The 15,629-nt window shown below is 47.2% G+C and overlaps 1 protein-coding gene across 3 annotated transcripts; it reads left to right on the top strand.

The window, feature by feature from the left end:
• The first annotated feature begins 112 nt into the window (after window positions 1–112).
• On the top strand, window positions 113–15,217 carry MAL (mal, T cell differentiation protein). Of its 3 annotated transcripts, XM_050314337.1 has the most exons (6): window positions 113–1,696; window positions 7,543–7,661; window positions 8,856–9,894; window positions 13,599–13,766; window positions 13,949–14,074; window positions 14,300–15,217. In XM_050314337.1, exons 3-6 carry the CDS (start codon window positions 9,808–9,810, stop codon window positions 14,372–14,374), a joined length of 456 nt encoding a protein of 151 aa, XP_050170294.1. In that variant the 5' UTR covers window positions 113–1,696; window positions 7,543–7,661; window positions 8,856–9,807; the 3' UTR covers window positions 14,375–15,217. The 3 variants fall into 3 exon arrangements, with proteins under 3 accessions (XP_050170294.1, XP_050170292.1, XP_050170293.1); XM_050314335.1 differs by having other exon boundaries at window positions 8,856–13,766; XM_050314336.1 differs by lacking the exons at window positions 113–1,696; window positions 7,543–7,661 and having other exon boundaries at window positions 9,788–9,894; window positions 11,187–13,766.
• The last annotated feature ends 412 nt before the right edge of the window (window positions 15,218–15,629 follow it).

Genomic DNA, 15,629 nt, shown 5'->3' with positions numbered 1-15,629 from the left:
TTGAGAAGGGGAGGGGGCGCTGAACCGGGGTCTTGACATCAGGAACCTGTGGCTGTTACCCGATACATTCCTCACTTATGTGATTAATTCTTAACTGTTTTCTCATTTGTATACCCGTGTAGGATTCTCTCGACAGATCTTGAGGACATTACCATCAGACGCTCAGTGCCTATCAGAGTTTGTATCACTGCTCATGAAAGCTGGGGAGCACATCCACAGAGATGTTGAACATGACACCTGTTTTGTGGGAAGGTGGTTCAAATGTTGTGCTGTCTGAAGCACCCTCTTGGACTAAGCTCAGTGTGACTAATAATAGAAGGGCTTAGGCACCCTTAAAAGCTTGTTTCACACACAACTTTCAATGCCCAGAGAACAGCAGCTGACTGTTCTGACTGCTTTAACAAGCTCTTCTGCTGTGTCAGTTCTCAGAGCTGAGCTTGGCCACTCTGAACAGCTGTTCTGCCACAGCCAGTGGTGTTGCAGCAGGGATACAGGGGAACTGAAGAGCAGGATTGTGGGAGCTGGCAGGAGAACCTGCCATCTCTTGCTTTTGAGTGCTTGTTGAGAGACCAGGGTGAGCTGAAGCAGAAATGTTTTCTCCCCAGCCGAGGGCCCGCTACAGATTTTTAATTCAGAGCTGTGTGAGGTGTAGTGGGTGAGACACAATTTCACTCTTGATTTTGGAACACTTCCTTTTGGCCCTCTCAAAGACTGGATTGTACATGTATAACATTGGTAGCTGAATGACACTGCCACTGTAGGCCACAAGTACCATGGACAATGAGGATGGACTGCTCCAGGTACACCAGTCGGGAGCTCCTGGTGCAGCTTGCAACCACCCCACAGCACAGCAGCCCTCCTGCCCTGGAAGGCATCGAGGATGGATAGAACCCACAGTTATGGATTAAATGAACTCAACAGCCATCCTGGAGGGACAGCCATTGACTATGGAAATGATACCTGGGCTTATATATATATATATATATATATGTATATGTATGTATGTATATAGTTGGGAAGTGTAGGGTCTGGGCATGATGTAGATGTTATAGAATAATGGGTGGATAATGTCCTGGTTGTAGCCAAGAACAGGGTGAATTTTTCTGGTAGCTGAGAGGAGGTTTGGCTGAGGGAGCACTCAATACCACCTTGGGGGAAGGGACTCTTGGGCTTTGGAGAAAAAGGGTGTGGCTTCCAGTGGGGAGCAAACCCGGTTCATGGAGCAGGCAGGGTGGGAGTGCTGCCAGCTGCAGTTGTGTAAGGCTTGGTGAATATTTGGCATGTGACTCACCCCCTCTTGTACATTTTTTTTTTAATATCATTGATGTTATTGTTCATTTTCTTATTGCTCTTTCCAGTAAATTGTTCTTATCAGCCTCTGATCTTTGCCTTTTGTGCCTCCTCTCCGGCCGCCTGCAGGGAGGGCAGAAGACAGAGGCAGGGGGAGCAGTGTGGTTTGGAGTCCTGGTGAAAGAACTAAACTGGGGAGTACCATTCCTAAACCATGACACTGCTTTTCTCCCTTTCTCTGCTCTGTTCTGCCCAAAGAAGTGAGGGCAAGACCTTCCCTGCCTTGAGGACCCTCTGCTGCCCGTGGTTCCTCCAGGGTGCCGGTGCGATGGGGCAGCTCTGCCAGGAGCCGATGGTGGGGAGAAGGAAGAGTTAAGAGAATCCCAGCCTTGTAGCCATATCCAAGGTAAACTTTACAGGCACCCTGGTCCCGGGAAACAGCACGAAGCACAGGGGCCTGCTCCCTTCTTCAGTCCTGTGCTAGCCTGGCATGAGGATGAAGGCAATCCCCCAGCGTTGTGGTTTAGGAATTGTATTCCCTAATTCAGTGTTCCTACTGAACCACTCCTAACCACAAGCCGTGTGCTCACTGTCCCCTCCCACTCCCCCTGTGGAGGGATGGAGAGGAGAATTGGAGGCACAAAGAGTAAGGATCAGGAGCCGAGATAAGAACAATTTACTGGAAACAGCAGTGGAATGGGAAAAACAAGTAACAGTTAACAGTAACAGAGGGAACCAGCACTACCCCACTGTTTCAACCACCACACTTAGTGGAATGGAAGAGAACCCTTCCCCATCCCTGGAAAATGATGTGAGGTGGTCTTTAACAACCTCTGTATCCTAGCCATGCCCCTTCCTGGCTCCTGCAAAAATTAACCCTGTCCTGATCACAACCATGAAATTACCCACCTCTTACTCTATACCACCTATGTCGTGCCCAGAGCTTAAACCTTCCAACTCTATATGTTTGTGTATATATACATATATATATGTATATATATATATATAAGCCCAGGTATCATTTCCATAGTCAATGGCTGTCCCTCCAGGATGGCTGTTGAGTTCATTTAATCCATAACTGTGGGTTCTATCCATCCTCGATGCCTTCCAGGGCAGGAGGGCTGCTGTGCTGTGGGGTGGTTGCAAGCTGCACCAGGAGCTCCCGACTGGTGTATCTGGAGCAGTCCATCCTCATTGTCCATGGTACTTGTGGCCTACAGTGGCAAGTGTCATTCAGCAAGCAATATTATACTTACAATTCAACATTACAGACTGTTCTCACCCAAAAATCAAATCCCCATGAGGTACATGTCACGATTCCCCATCCCTCTGCATTGCCCACCAATTTGCTCAAATCCTTGAGCAAAAACAATCCTATGGATGGCGTTGCCTTTGCTTGACCCAAGACTAATCCAAACTGTCTTCCCTAACATATTCTGTTATAGACACCACTGGGACTTTATCCCCTGTTATGGTATGTAAGGAGCCTGATTGGGCAGAGCGAGCTCGACTGCTGGAGCCTCTAGAGTGTTCACTGACCAGGTGCCTTTGCTAAATGTAGATCCCAGTGTTCGAAAGTCCCACCACCCACTGCTTTCAGTGTGGTTTTTCAACAGTTCATTGTGCCCTTCAACTTTCCCAGGGGCTGGTGCATGATAGGGAATATGATATACCCACTCAATACCATGTTCTCTGTCCCAGGGGACTATGAGGCTGTTTTTGATGAGTCCCATTGTCTGACTCAGTTCTTTCTGGGGTGCTGTGTCACCACAGGACTTGCTGTTCGAGGCCCAGGATGGTGTTCTGGGCAGTGGTGTAAGACACAGGCTATGTCTCCAGCTATCCAATGGTTGTTTCCACCATTGTCATCATGTAGCTCTTACCTTCCAGGTTTGCAGGAGTGTGATGCAATCAATGCGCCAGGCCTTCCCAAATTTGTATTTTGACCATTGTTCCCCATACCACAGGGGCTTCACCTGCTTGGCCTGCTTGATGGCAGCACATGTTTCATAGTTATGGATAACCCATGAGGTAGTGCCCATGGTTAAGTCCACCCCTTGATCACGAGCCCATTTCTATGTTGCATCTCTCCCCTGATGACCAGGTTAAGGCATCACAGGCCCACTGAGCCAGAAATAATTCACACTTGTGTTACCAGTCCAGATTTATCTGAGAGACTTTGATCTTGGCAGCTTGAGGATCATTGTTGCAATGCTCCTCAGTAACCTGACTCTCAGGTATGTGCACATCTGCATGATGGACTTTCACAGTCAGCTTCTCTACTCGGGCAGTGATGTCTTGCCCCAGTTCAGCAGCCCAGATGGGTTTACAGCTGTGCTGCCACTTGGTCTCTTTCCATCGGTCCAGCCACCCCCAGAGAGCATTTGCAACCATCCACGAGTAAGTGTAGAGGTAGAGTGTTAGCCATTTCTCTTGTTTGGTTATATCTAAAGCCAGCTGGATGGCTTTCAGCTCTGCAACCTGATTCGATCCACCTTGTCCCTCGATAACTTCTGTGACTCACCGTGTGGAGCTCCATGTAGCAGCTTTCCATTTCGAATGTGTCCCTGCAATAGGGCAGGAACTGTCAGCAAAGTGAGCATATGGCTTTTCATTTTTGGGCAGCTGATTGTGTAGGTGGGGCCTCCTCAGCATGTGTCATCTTCTTCTCTAATGATGATGATGATGATAGTCCAAAATTTTCGCCTTTGGGCCAGTTTCTGATGACTTCCAAGATTCCTGGGCGATTGGGATTTCCTGTCCAAGCTCGCTGTGTGATTAGATTGATCCACTTACTCTACGTGGCATCAGTCGCACGATATGTGGAAGGGACTTTTTCTTTGAACCTCCAGCCCAGCGCTGGCAGTCAGGGTGCCAGGAGGAGCTGTGCTTTGGTGCCAATCACTTCTGAAGCTGCTTGAACTCCTTCATAAGCACCTGGTTGGTGTGGTATTGCTGAAGTTGCACTGTTATGGTAGTGATCAGTACCTGTTACTCTTCGACCCCCAGCAGTCCCACAGCAGAAGGGTCCCCTGAGAGGCCAGGTGGAGGTATTCAGCTGCCTAATTTCCTGTATTCACAGCAGTTATCCCAAAAGCCCAGTGATGCCCTTTTGGGTCCTGGAAATACCTGCTCCTGAGGTAGCCTGTGCCAAGGATGCACAGGCCTTCTAGGCCAGTCACGATGGGGTGTTTTTGCCATTTCATTCCCAGTCAAGCTCTCCTTCAGCTTCCAGCACAGACAGCTGTTGGGATCTCCCTGTCACTCCAGAAATAGAGATGGATTCTGACCCTACGTATCTTGATGGCATCAGGGTACATTGTGCACCAGTGTCAACTAAAGCCTTATACTCCTTTGGGTCTGATGTGCCAGGCCATCCGATCCACACAGTCCAATAGGTCCGGTTGTCCCTTTCCCCACCTGGCTGTAGGCAGGGCCCCTTTAGTCCTGGTCAGGGTATTCATTGCTCATTTCTTGTAACTATGAACTGGAGGTCCCTTCAAGAGGATCAGAAGTGCCTGAGCTGATGCTCAAGGATATGATTCTGAGGTCATTGTCTGGGCTCAGGTCTCACTGAACATTTTCAATTTCGGATGGTTCGGTGTCATGGTGCATTTAATGATTTTGCAAGTACCCACCGCCATCTGGTGGAGGTGTTGAAAGACAACACTGGGAGAGTGAAAGCCGAGAACAGTTTTTTGTCCTGGTGACTTTTGTGTGTGTTCAGTTGGTGGAGATGTCCATTTTTTGATCTTGGTTATGCAACAGTGAAGCTTCGTATACTTGGGAAGGAAAGTGAATAGCTCCAGCGTTGGTGGTGCACTTTAAAGGCATTTTACTGTATGCTAAAGAAAGGGAAAGTCCAGCCTGGGCTCTTTCTTTTGAAGCTGGGGTCTGAGAGAGTGAAAAAATGTGATGGTACATGCAGCTGAGAGGGAAAGCACATAGCACCAGTGTATTTGGTGCAGCTTGGGAGGTGAGAGTTGAAGAGGAGCCAGCAATAGCTTTCTCACCCGAGGCCTTTCGTGAGCGAGATTTTTGCAGCATGTTTTTATTTTTGGAGCTGGGCTCTGCAATAGTGAAAGAATGAGATAGTACATACAGTTGAGAAGGAATAAAAAAGACAGTGCTGGGCATCACCTTCCCCCTGGAGCCTGCAAACTGCACAAAACACATTGGTGCCATGCTTATTTTTCTTTTTAGAAAGTGCAGCCTCACTTTTTTGCTCTCTTGCCAAGCCCAGCTCCAAAATTTTGATCCAGCCACAAAAGGTGATGCCAGTCCCTTTGTTTTGGGAAGGCAAGAACCCAGTCCCAGTTTAGATGGTTCAAATGATGCACTGCCCAAGAAGCCGGGTAAAGGCCAGCAAACAGCTTTATCTCCTGTCACCTTTCTTGTGGGAGCAATCCCTGGATGCATTCCAATTTTGAGTTAGAATCCCAATTTCAGAGATAGACTACAGTAAATTATGACAGTGCTTCAGTTTTGACATGGTAAGCACCTAGTGCCTGTGTTGGTGGTGCAGATGACAGGGCAGCCAGTGGAGGTAAAGGCCAGGAACAGCTTTCTCTCCTGGCACCTTTTGTGTGGTCCCAATCTCTGAATGTATTTAGTTTTGGACCCTGGATCAAACTGTACAGCTGGCTCTCCTGAAGTGTATGGCAACACATTTATTTTGGCAAGAAAAGCAGGTATCCCCAGTGCTGGAGGTGGAAGTGATAGGCTGCCAAGAGGAGGTAAAGGCCAGCAACAGCTTTCTGTCATGGTAACTTTTATGTGACAGCCATCCCTGGACATATTCAAATTTTGGATTTGGAATCCAATTTTTTGCAAGTGGCTCATGAAAGTAGATGACAGTGCCTTTCCTTGGTAAAGGCAAGCTGGTGTTTGCTCAAGCACAAGAGGAGGCACCACAGAAAGCTGCTGCTGGCTTTATCTCCTCTGGACACTGTCATCTGAACCACCAACACAGAGGCTGCTTTCCTTTCCAAAACACATCTACTTCCAGAATTTTCAGGAGTCCACCTCAGAAATTTGGATAATACCTCCAAAACTGAATACGTATTTAAATTCACATACTTTCACCATCACACAGATCTTGTACCTAAACTAAAAGTATCCAGCAAAAGCCTTGGTCACGATAGGTGAGTCTTGCAGAGCCCTGCTTCCAGACTTAATACAGCCAGCAACCACTTACATACAGATGATTTTAGAACAAAAATTCAGCACTGGCCTTCACCTTCCCTTTGCAGCCCGTAAACTGCACCACACACACAGGTCTTTGCTCTTTCTTTCAGCTGTGTGTACCCTCAGGTTCTTCCACTCCTGCAAAATCTGTATCCAAAATAAAAAAATTCAGTGGCTGCTCCCACAGAAAAGGTCCTAGAAGAAAGAGCCAGTGCTGGACTACACCTTTTTGTTGGCAGCCTATAAACTGCACCACCATCAACACTGAGACTGTTCTCTTTCCTTTCTTTTACTCTCACAGAGTCAGGATCCAAAACTGAAGGCCTCCACAAAATGCTCTCATACTAAAGGTGCCTGGACAAACAGATGTTGGTTTTTACCTTCCCACTGTCACCATTCAGAACTCTGCCATGTGGTGCTGAGCACTTGCTGAACTGTTAAATGGACCTCAACACTGTCCAAGACACACGATGTGCAGATCCGAAGTTCAAAATTTCTAGGCACTACTGGCAAATAAAATGTGCCAGAACAAAAAGAAATACATTTATTTTGGAAGGCAAGCAGCTATCCCCAGTGTTTGTGGTGCAGATAATAGGCCACTGAGGGGAGGTAAAGGCCAGCAACAGCTTTCTTTCACAGCACTTCTTGTGAGGGAGCAGTCCACTTTCAGGAACCCATCACCAAAATTTGGATGTTGCCTCCAGGATTGAATATGTCCACCAGGGATTGCTCTAACACAAAAGTTCTCAGGAGAGAAAGATATTGCTGGTTTTTACCTCCCCGGAGCAGCAGCACCATGAAGAGGGCTGGATGCTTTCCTTAGCAAATAAAGGCACTGTCATTGTCTTTCGGGATCCCACCTCCAATATTTGGATACCAGTTCCAAAACGATGTGCCCAGAGATCTCTGTCAGACAAAACTTTCCAGGACAGAAAGCTCTTACTCCCCTACGCATCCCTAGGAAACCCTGTCATCTGCACTACCAACACTGGGTTTGGCTCTTTTCTTCCTCGGGAAAGATAATGTTATCCTTTTCTTTTTTTTTTTTTTTTTTTTTTTTTTTAGGTGGCTGATTCCAAATTTCAGTGGTGGGCTCCTGACAGAAAATGACAGAGCATTAACATGGGAATGAAAAGCACCTCATTCCAGTGTTCCAGGTGCAGATGACAGGCTGACCATGAGAGGTAAATGTCAGATAGAGCTTTCTCTCCTGGCACCTTAAGCATTCAAGCAATCCCTGGACGTACCCAGTTTCTGTTCTGGCCTCCTCTATGAGGAAAACATGAAACAAAACAGGAGAAGCCATGTGTCATGGACTGAACGGATGCTTCATAACAGAGTTTGTCAGAGAAACCCACCCAATGAGTCACAAGGGTTAGAAAGGCTTTATAGGTGTAATTGTACCTTTATAAATCTCGACTGCTTTATTTAAATTGATGACGATAATGATTAGATAAAAATGTAAAAAGATAAAAATGCAAAAGTGGCAAAAAGGCAAAAGGCTTTTATCAGAATCATTTACTACACAATCAAACTACTAATATAGTGCACTATTTATTCATCAATAATGTCATAGATAGCTTAATAAGTATCAAACAAAGATTGATATTACTCACCCATACCCATATACATACCCATACCCCATTACCACCCATACTGTGGACAGATTTTCACTCAGCCTTGAGAAGCATCCCTGATGAGCACCCCTACCCAAGGGAAGGATCTTCATGTCCATAAGGGAGATATGCTGGAAATCCCCGCTAGTAAAATAGTGAGATCAGTCTTTTATACTATGAAGGGGTTGACTGTGAGTCCTACAACGAGATTCTGTGTTGTCCTGCCTGCTCAGCATTTGAATTAGATGTTACCAGTTCTTCAGTTTCTTCTGCTCAAAACTTCTTGTCTCTCACTTTCCTACCAGGGTCTTACACGTCCCTGGTGATGCCCACCTCAGTCAGGGGAAGAACACTCTCGTGATGGATCTAATTTAAGAGAGTTGGGTCAGCAGTCTTCAACACTAAAACCAGTGTTACTTTTCTCAATCCATCACCAAAATTTTGTAAATAAGACAAAGAATGGGTTCCTCAGAGTTTACTCATCCCTCCTGAACTGAACAGCACTGGTGCCTTTGCCTCTCATAACACAGTTGTTCACTCCTCAGGTGCTCCACTGCCAGTCCTGTGCTCCCAGGAACAGGAGAGCTACGTAGCTTCATCTCTGCCCATTACAGAGACAGATAGACCCCCTCTGGAGTTGTCTCTGTGCAGCTCTGCATCCTGCATTCCCCACTGCTTTCTGCTCTCCCTGTTTTGCTGACTGGTTTGTAGGTCTGCTTCATATGTAAGTTTTTATACATATGTATACCTATACCACCTTAGGGCACATGGAATCTCACTGGAGAGGCGGAAAATCAGGAAGGAGCTGTGAAAGGGCAAGCAGCATATACTGGGCCTGGCTGAAGTGGGCACTGCTTCCAGGGGTCACTGCTCCACAGCAGCGTGCACTGCTACACTGCTCCTTTTCTTTTCCTGGTGTTCCATGTTTTCGGCCTTGATTTCTGGAGAAAACATTCCGTATGAAGGAGAAGAAGAATGACTTGCTCCCATGGATCACAGACGAAAAAGAAGAAGAAGAAGAAGAAGAAGAAGAAAAAGGCTTGTGAAGTCTCATTACTTTTAGGCCATTTGTGTTACCTTGGCATATCCAGTCTCCTTCTGAGGCGATGGAAGTGGTTCACCCCGCAGTTCGGTTGTCCTTTGTCTTGCATCTCCATCTGTGAGACATTTCCTGGCCCCTGCTGTTTCCTGTAGCTGTCGTGTCCTTGGGGCCGCTGCTGCAGTCAGCTCGTGTGCATGAGGGACAAACTGACATGGCTTGGACTTGATGTCATCTTGGAGGTCTCTTCCAACCCAGTCTATTCTACGATTCTATGACTTACTGTGCAAACAAAAAGGGGACGAGAGGCAGATGGGCACAGGCAGATGGGTGCAAATCTTTCCCACTGCCCTCAGATATCAGCTCGTGCCACTCACTACTGCCCAGGGACTCGCCTTGCGTGCTCAACTTGCCTGGAGAAAACTTTGCTCCGAATGCCTCAGGGCTGCCCCCATCTCCTGAAAACCTGTCATGTGACTCCTGTCAGCCCTGGTCACAGGGTTTGGCCACACCTGTGCCACTCACAGCCGTCCTCATCTGTCAGCAGGAAGGGAAGAGGAGAGAGCAGGAAGAAGGGTAGAGAAGGAGGAAGAGAGAGGGATAGAGAGAGAGGCAAGGAGGCTGCATTTAGCATTTGGACAGAGTGGCTGACAATCACCGTGGGAGAGGCTTGCAATGTCCTCAGCAACTTCCACCAGCTCTTTGCCCAGCGGCCTGGCCGTCCTGACGACGTTCCCAGATGTTCTCTTCATTCCTGAAATCGTGAGTGCTGGCTTTTCTCTGGAGGAGGGCAGTTGCTGCTTGTGGGGCACCCAGCACATGTCATGCTGCAGGGTGTCTGAGGGATGAGACTTGACCCATGGCACGTGGGCTCAGGACCCACACCAGCTCCTGGTGTCTGGTTCCCCCAGAGAAAACTGCAGGGCTTGAGCCGGGGTTGTGAAGCTCTCCTTTAGTCTGCAATGGGATTTTTTTGGTGCATGTGAAAACCTTTGGTGAATTCCTGCCTAAAAAAAAAAGTTGAGGAGGTTGCTGGTGTATTTAAACCAGGTTTACATATGGAGCTAATTATTTAATTAGAAGATGATTTTGGCAGATAATACAGACAAAGGATAAACCGCTTGCTTAAAGCAGGGGATTAAGGCAAGTCGAGGCAGTTGTTTGCAGCAGCAAAGAACTTGGTCTACGGAAGGTCTCCTGCTCAGCTGCAACATTCCTGAGCTGGAGGTGCAGAGTGCTGGGCCTGGGTGTGTGGGTGGGCCAAGGGTGAGCAAACAGCTTGTAACTTCTTTCCACATTGTAATTTCATTGAGCAGGAGATTATAATCTTAATGGATTTGGCACAAGTGATTAAAAGCAGTTGCTATGACCACTGACCCAAAGATAGACATTTTCAAGGATAACCTTTTTCCTGTGTCCTCTGCCCCACTCGTGAAACCTGATCTTCTCACGAGAGTTGGAGTGGCTTTTTCCAAAGCCTGAGCACTCCCACCTAGCACTGAAGGCTTTGGCTGAGCATAGTAGGATGGCATTCGGATGATTTAGTGCTGAAAACTTCAACTTTCCTGTCTGGGACGAAATTCTTTCCTGTCACACAACTTGGTCCACACTCTTGGGATTTACAGCATTTACTTCATTCTCCCAGTGGCAGCAATCCAGCAAAGAGGATGTAGGGAAAGGCTTTGCTTCAGCTCTTCCAGTTATGCTCTGGAGACTTGGTCTCTGTGCCTGGGCTCTGAGAACAAGGTGCAGGTTTCTTGCAGCTACATGAAGGAGGGTTTTAAGTCCCTGTGGAGGGTTTGGCTGGGCAGACACTTGCCAGCCACCCCTGCCACTGAGTTGTGTTAGTCCTGGTACTGGGCTTGCTGTTGGCCTCAGCATGCTTGTTCCCCTTGAATTGTTTGTAATTCCTGACTCCAGGGGATCTGGCAAGGCAGCTTGCTTAAATGAGCACCCTATCCTTTGGTTTGGGTAAGATCTGGAAATGTGCATCCTGAAGGCTCAGGAAACACCCAGGAAGGAGGAATGCTGTATAACTGGATCTCCATCTCCAGGATGTGTGTGACTCTCTGCTGTGCAGCTGTATGAACTCTTCCATGTACAAAGGAGGTGGCTGCCTTGAATCACAGAGGGATAAAAAAAACCAACAAAACCAAAAACAAGACATTTCAAATGCTAAGACAGTTGTGAAATTTCCAGAAGATCCTGCCTGCAGCTCAGATGATTGCCACACCTGCATGTGCTGATTAAGAACTACCATTTTTATTCTGTGAGGCTCAGTTGACTTCCTGTAATCTATCTTATTTGAAGAATTCTCTCCATATATGGATAGGCAGACCTATGTGGTTTCATCTGAAACAAGCTGAAAAAAGATACATTTGCTTCATAAAAGGCTTTTTGAAAGATAAGTTTTTTCTTAGACTGCTGTCCCCAACCTGATGTGGGTTATTACTGAAAGCCTCAATTCTTCCCTCATTTTTACAAGTGTGCTGAACAGCAGCACCATAAAACCAACATCAGTAATCAAACCATGTCAAACATACTTGCCTGAGTGAGTAACCACATCCTGCAGAAAGGAGAGATGGTGAGTGGTAGGAAGTGGTAAGTGATACTTCTTCCCCGAACTGCCTATCTCGCTCAATTTGGTTTTGATTTTAATGGAGCAGATCTAAGGTTTTCCCCAGGATCTTTAGCTACAATAGGCTCATTGTGTCACCACATGAGGTACTAAAGGGACTGGATTAGTGTTCAAGTGTCAGTCTTTGGTTGTTACAAGAGGCACCAAACCAGCAGCACTTTGGAAGACCTATTTTCACTCAGCTGTTTGCAAGGTCTCAACCATATAATTGATGTAATGTATCAATTTGCATAATGGAACCAATGAACTTTCCTACAAATGTGGAGTGACACAAATGACGTGACATTTTCTGGGCATAACAAATCAGAAACTTTCTTTCCCCTTGCAAAATGTCTCCAAGGAAATGGAAATGCCGTGAGTTGTCACTTGGATGCTGACAAAGGCCGGCAATCAGAATGCTCTTGGAGTCGTTAAGGCTCTCCTACCTCTGAAGATCTGCCTGCAAATCCAAGGCAGCTGGTGATGAGGGAGAGGTCCCCACAGCGGCACAGTGTGGGTTCAGCCGAGGAGCTCTTCATAACAGACTAAACTTTGCAGAGGCTCAAGGAACATCTGGCCTGATTTGTAGCACAGAAAAGCTACTGAGAGTATTTTAGTGCAAAGGCACCACTCGCGGTGCAGGCATTCCACAACAGTGAACATCACTGTTGCTGGTGGAGAATGGAGAATGGATGGAGCCTAGACCCTGCTGTCTTTGTGTTCCCCACCCCACCAGAAAACCCATGGCAAACTCCCAAGGCTGGCTGAGAAGACTGGGGCCCCACCTGCTCCCACAGCAGCAGCTGGTACCTCGCTCAGCTCTGATGGAGCCAATGAAGGACAACCCGAACAGCTGGAGTAGCAACACAAGCTCTGTGATGGCTGAGGGTGGATAGGGAGAGGGACTCCAGGCTAGAGGTCTTTTCCTTTTACCTCTAGTCCTGGAGGGGAGCGTGCCCTCCCCCTTCCCCCCACCACGTGGACCCCATGAGCCCAGCAGAGACCACAGGACAGCAGCAGCAAGGAGAGAGGCAGAGAGAGTTTATTGTTCTGGGTAGTGACTTAAATAGCTCTTGGGGGGATTACAAAGTGACCATTGGGGGTCCCAGGAGGTCTTACTATAACCAATGACAATAAGGGGTTAACAACCAATAGATAAGCTCTCAGTTATCTCTTAGAACATTCCAAAAGTATAGATAAGACTGAGGAACCTGGGGAAGAAGAAAGGTGAGTTTACAAAAAGACTGTAAAAGCCATTTTGAAAGCATGTTTACTTAAACAACATTAAAAACTTGTGTATCCTTTTATATATTGCAAAACTACCACAACAAAGCTCTCCTTTCCAGAAGGAGCTGTGAGCCTCAAGCTTATTTCTCCTCTCTCAGAGCGTAATACTGGCCACATTACCTCTCTTAAACATGTTCTCTCTTCTTTCAGGGTGACATTTGCCTGTGGCCTTTGTGAGGACCATGTGCCTGTGCTGTTTGTGCAGAGGAACTGGGCTTGACACTGCTCCTGTCAGGGATCTGACACGCTGGGTGTGAAGCAAACACGCCTTTCTGAAATCAGCCTCCCTGTCCAGCTTTCAGAAGTGTCTGAACCAGCCCTCTGAGCACACTGATGTAGGGAGGGTGTGAATGGCAGTGACACCAGGAGGCAGGGCTACAGAGAAGACTTTTTTGGGTCAAGATCAGTGGCAGGTGCTCCCAGAGATACACCCAGTTTCAAGTGGAGGCTGGGAAGAACTATTGACATGTGCAGTGCTAGTGCCAGAGGCATGCATGGCACTCTCTGCTCTGGATCAGTCATTTCACCCCATGCTCACCCTATCTCCCACTTTCACTTGCAGATCTTTGGAGGCCTTGTCTGGATCCTGGTGGCATCCTCAAGGGTCCCAATACCCATGCTGCAAGGCTGGGTGATGTTTGTCTCCGTGTTCTGCTTCGTCATGTCCACTACCCTCCTGTGCCTCTACTTTTGTGGGGCCCACGGGGGCAGCAGCTCCTGGGTCACCTTGGTAAGTGGATGTAACAAACCTTTGGTCCTCTCCCTCCCCGGAAGACAACTGTCTCCTGCAAAGGAGAGTGCTGCTATAATAATAATGGCCAGTCTTGGGGCTTGCTTGCATGGGTTCCCTTTTTTTCCCCCTTTGCAATGTGATCCCTCCTTGGAAACGACCGTGTGACCCTTGTTTTTTAGGATGCCATCTGCCAGGGGACAGCATCTCTGTTCTACCTCAGTGCTTCTGTGTTGGAAGCCTACTCGACTTACGTTACCGCCTACTTGTTCAGTCCACACATCTACAGGGAGAACATTGCTGCTGTGGTGAGTGCCTGGCAAGGCAGGGCAAGGAAGGTCAGGAGGTGACCGTGGAGTGGCCTCAAGTGCAAATCCTTATTTGCACCAGGGAGGGGGGAGAGAAATGAGTTGCAGCCCTGCTGGGCACTGATGTCTCCAAACGTGCAAGAGACACCATGAGGTGTTTGCTCAGTGCTGAAACTCATAACATGTGGCAGGGAGCCAACTGGCTGATGTGTTTTCCTGTCACAGGTGTTTGCATTCGTAGCTACCCTGGTTTACGTGATCCACAAGGTGTGCTCGCTCCTGCGATGGAAATCATCCTGAGAACCTCCCCTCGGAAGTGTGTCCTGTGGTCACCTCAAGAACAATGATCGCAGTTTTCCAGGCTGGCTTTAGGTTTTGGGGTTTTTTTTAATGTAAATATTATAAACAAGTGGCTTTTTATGTGGGATCTTGGCAATGGGGACAAGGAGCCTGCCAAAGAAAGGTATATCCTGGCACAATCTGTTTCCCTTCAGTCTCTTCTGGGTTGGGTACAGTCTGATGCTGATAACTGGGGCCCAAAATAAATAAATAAATAAATAAATAAATAAATAAACAAATAAATAAATAAATAAAAATCCAGCTTTAAAAAACATAGTATAGTTGGATTCAAAGTGCTAAAATCTCCCTGAACTGCACCTTTATGCCTCCAGGGTTTTTACAGCAATCAGGGGAATCTGGACAACCAGCACTAAGGGTCATGAGTATGAAACTGTGTCATCTTCAGTGCTGCCTGTCCATTTAAGTCTGTGTCTTTCCCTAAACCTGCTGTACCAAATTAATATTTTCATGTAGTTCCTGAAAATGCCTTCTCTGACTTGTGACGAGAAATGAGGACAATATTTCACTTGCCTTGGGAGCAGTATGAATTGTTGCAACCCCTGAAGGGTACTGCTGAATTTTGAGGAATTGGGTAATATTGAATAATTGCAATATTGCCAGGCATTGCCACTGTATTTGATCCCCCTACAACATACAGCTTTGGAAGGTGTGCAGTAGACTGTAGGAGAATTGTGTGGATGATTAGAATGACATCTTGAATAAGCAATCAATTCATGTCTTTGGTGAATGGCTACTCTTTCTTACAGTAGCACTATGTTGCTAATAAAGATGGGTTTGCTGTGATTCTGAAAACAGAGGAGTCATTTCTGCTGTTCTTCCCTTTGCTGCACACAGGTACACAGCCCTGTACAGCCTCAGGAGCACTGCACTCTAACAGGGCAATGCCTAAGGAGGAGGCATAAACTCGCACAGGATTGAGAGGGCTTTTCTGTCAACGGGAGCCTGTGGGGCCCAGGTTAACTCAGGTTAATCTCAGTGAATGTTAACTTGAGTGTGCTGGTTTTGGCTGGGATGTTTTTCTTCTCAGGAGCTAGCACAGGGCTGTTTTGCATTTTTGCTGGAAACAGTGTTCAGGGATGTTTTCATTATTGCTGAGCAGTCACAGTGTTTAGGCCTTTTATGCTTCTCACCCCACCCCACCAGCGCAGAGGCTGGGGGTGCACAAGGAGTTGGGAGGGGACAGAGCTGGGACAGC

Source organism: Myiozetetes cayanensis, unplaced genomic scaffold, assembly GCF_022539395.1.
Source record: "Myiozetetes cayanensis isolate MyiCay16 unplaced genomic scaffold, myiCay2020 scf2-11, whole genome shotgun sequence".
In the NCBI taxonomy this organism is placed as follows: domain Eukaryota; kingdom Metazoa; phylum Chordata; class Aves; order Passeriformes; family Tyrannidae; genus Myiozetetes; species Myiozetetes cayanensis.
This window is presented reverse-complemented; position numbering and strand designations above follow the sequence as displayed.

Coding starts and splice junctions, on each gene's coding strand:
- MAL (XM_050314335.1), top strand. CDS start 13,503: ATGTGCAGTGCTAGTGCCAGAGGCATGCATGGCACTCTCTGCTCTGGA. Junction 13,767..13,948: donor GCAGCTCCTGGGTCACCTTG/GTAAGTGGATGT, acceptor CTTGTTTTTTAG/GATGCCATCTGCCAGGGGAC. Junction 14,075..14,299: donor GGGAGAACATTGCTGCTGTG/GTGAGTGCCTGG, acceptor TTCCTGTCACAG/GTGTTTGCATTCGTAGCTAC.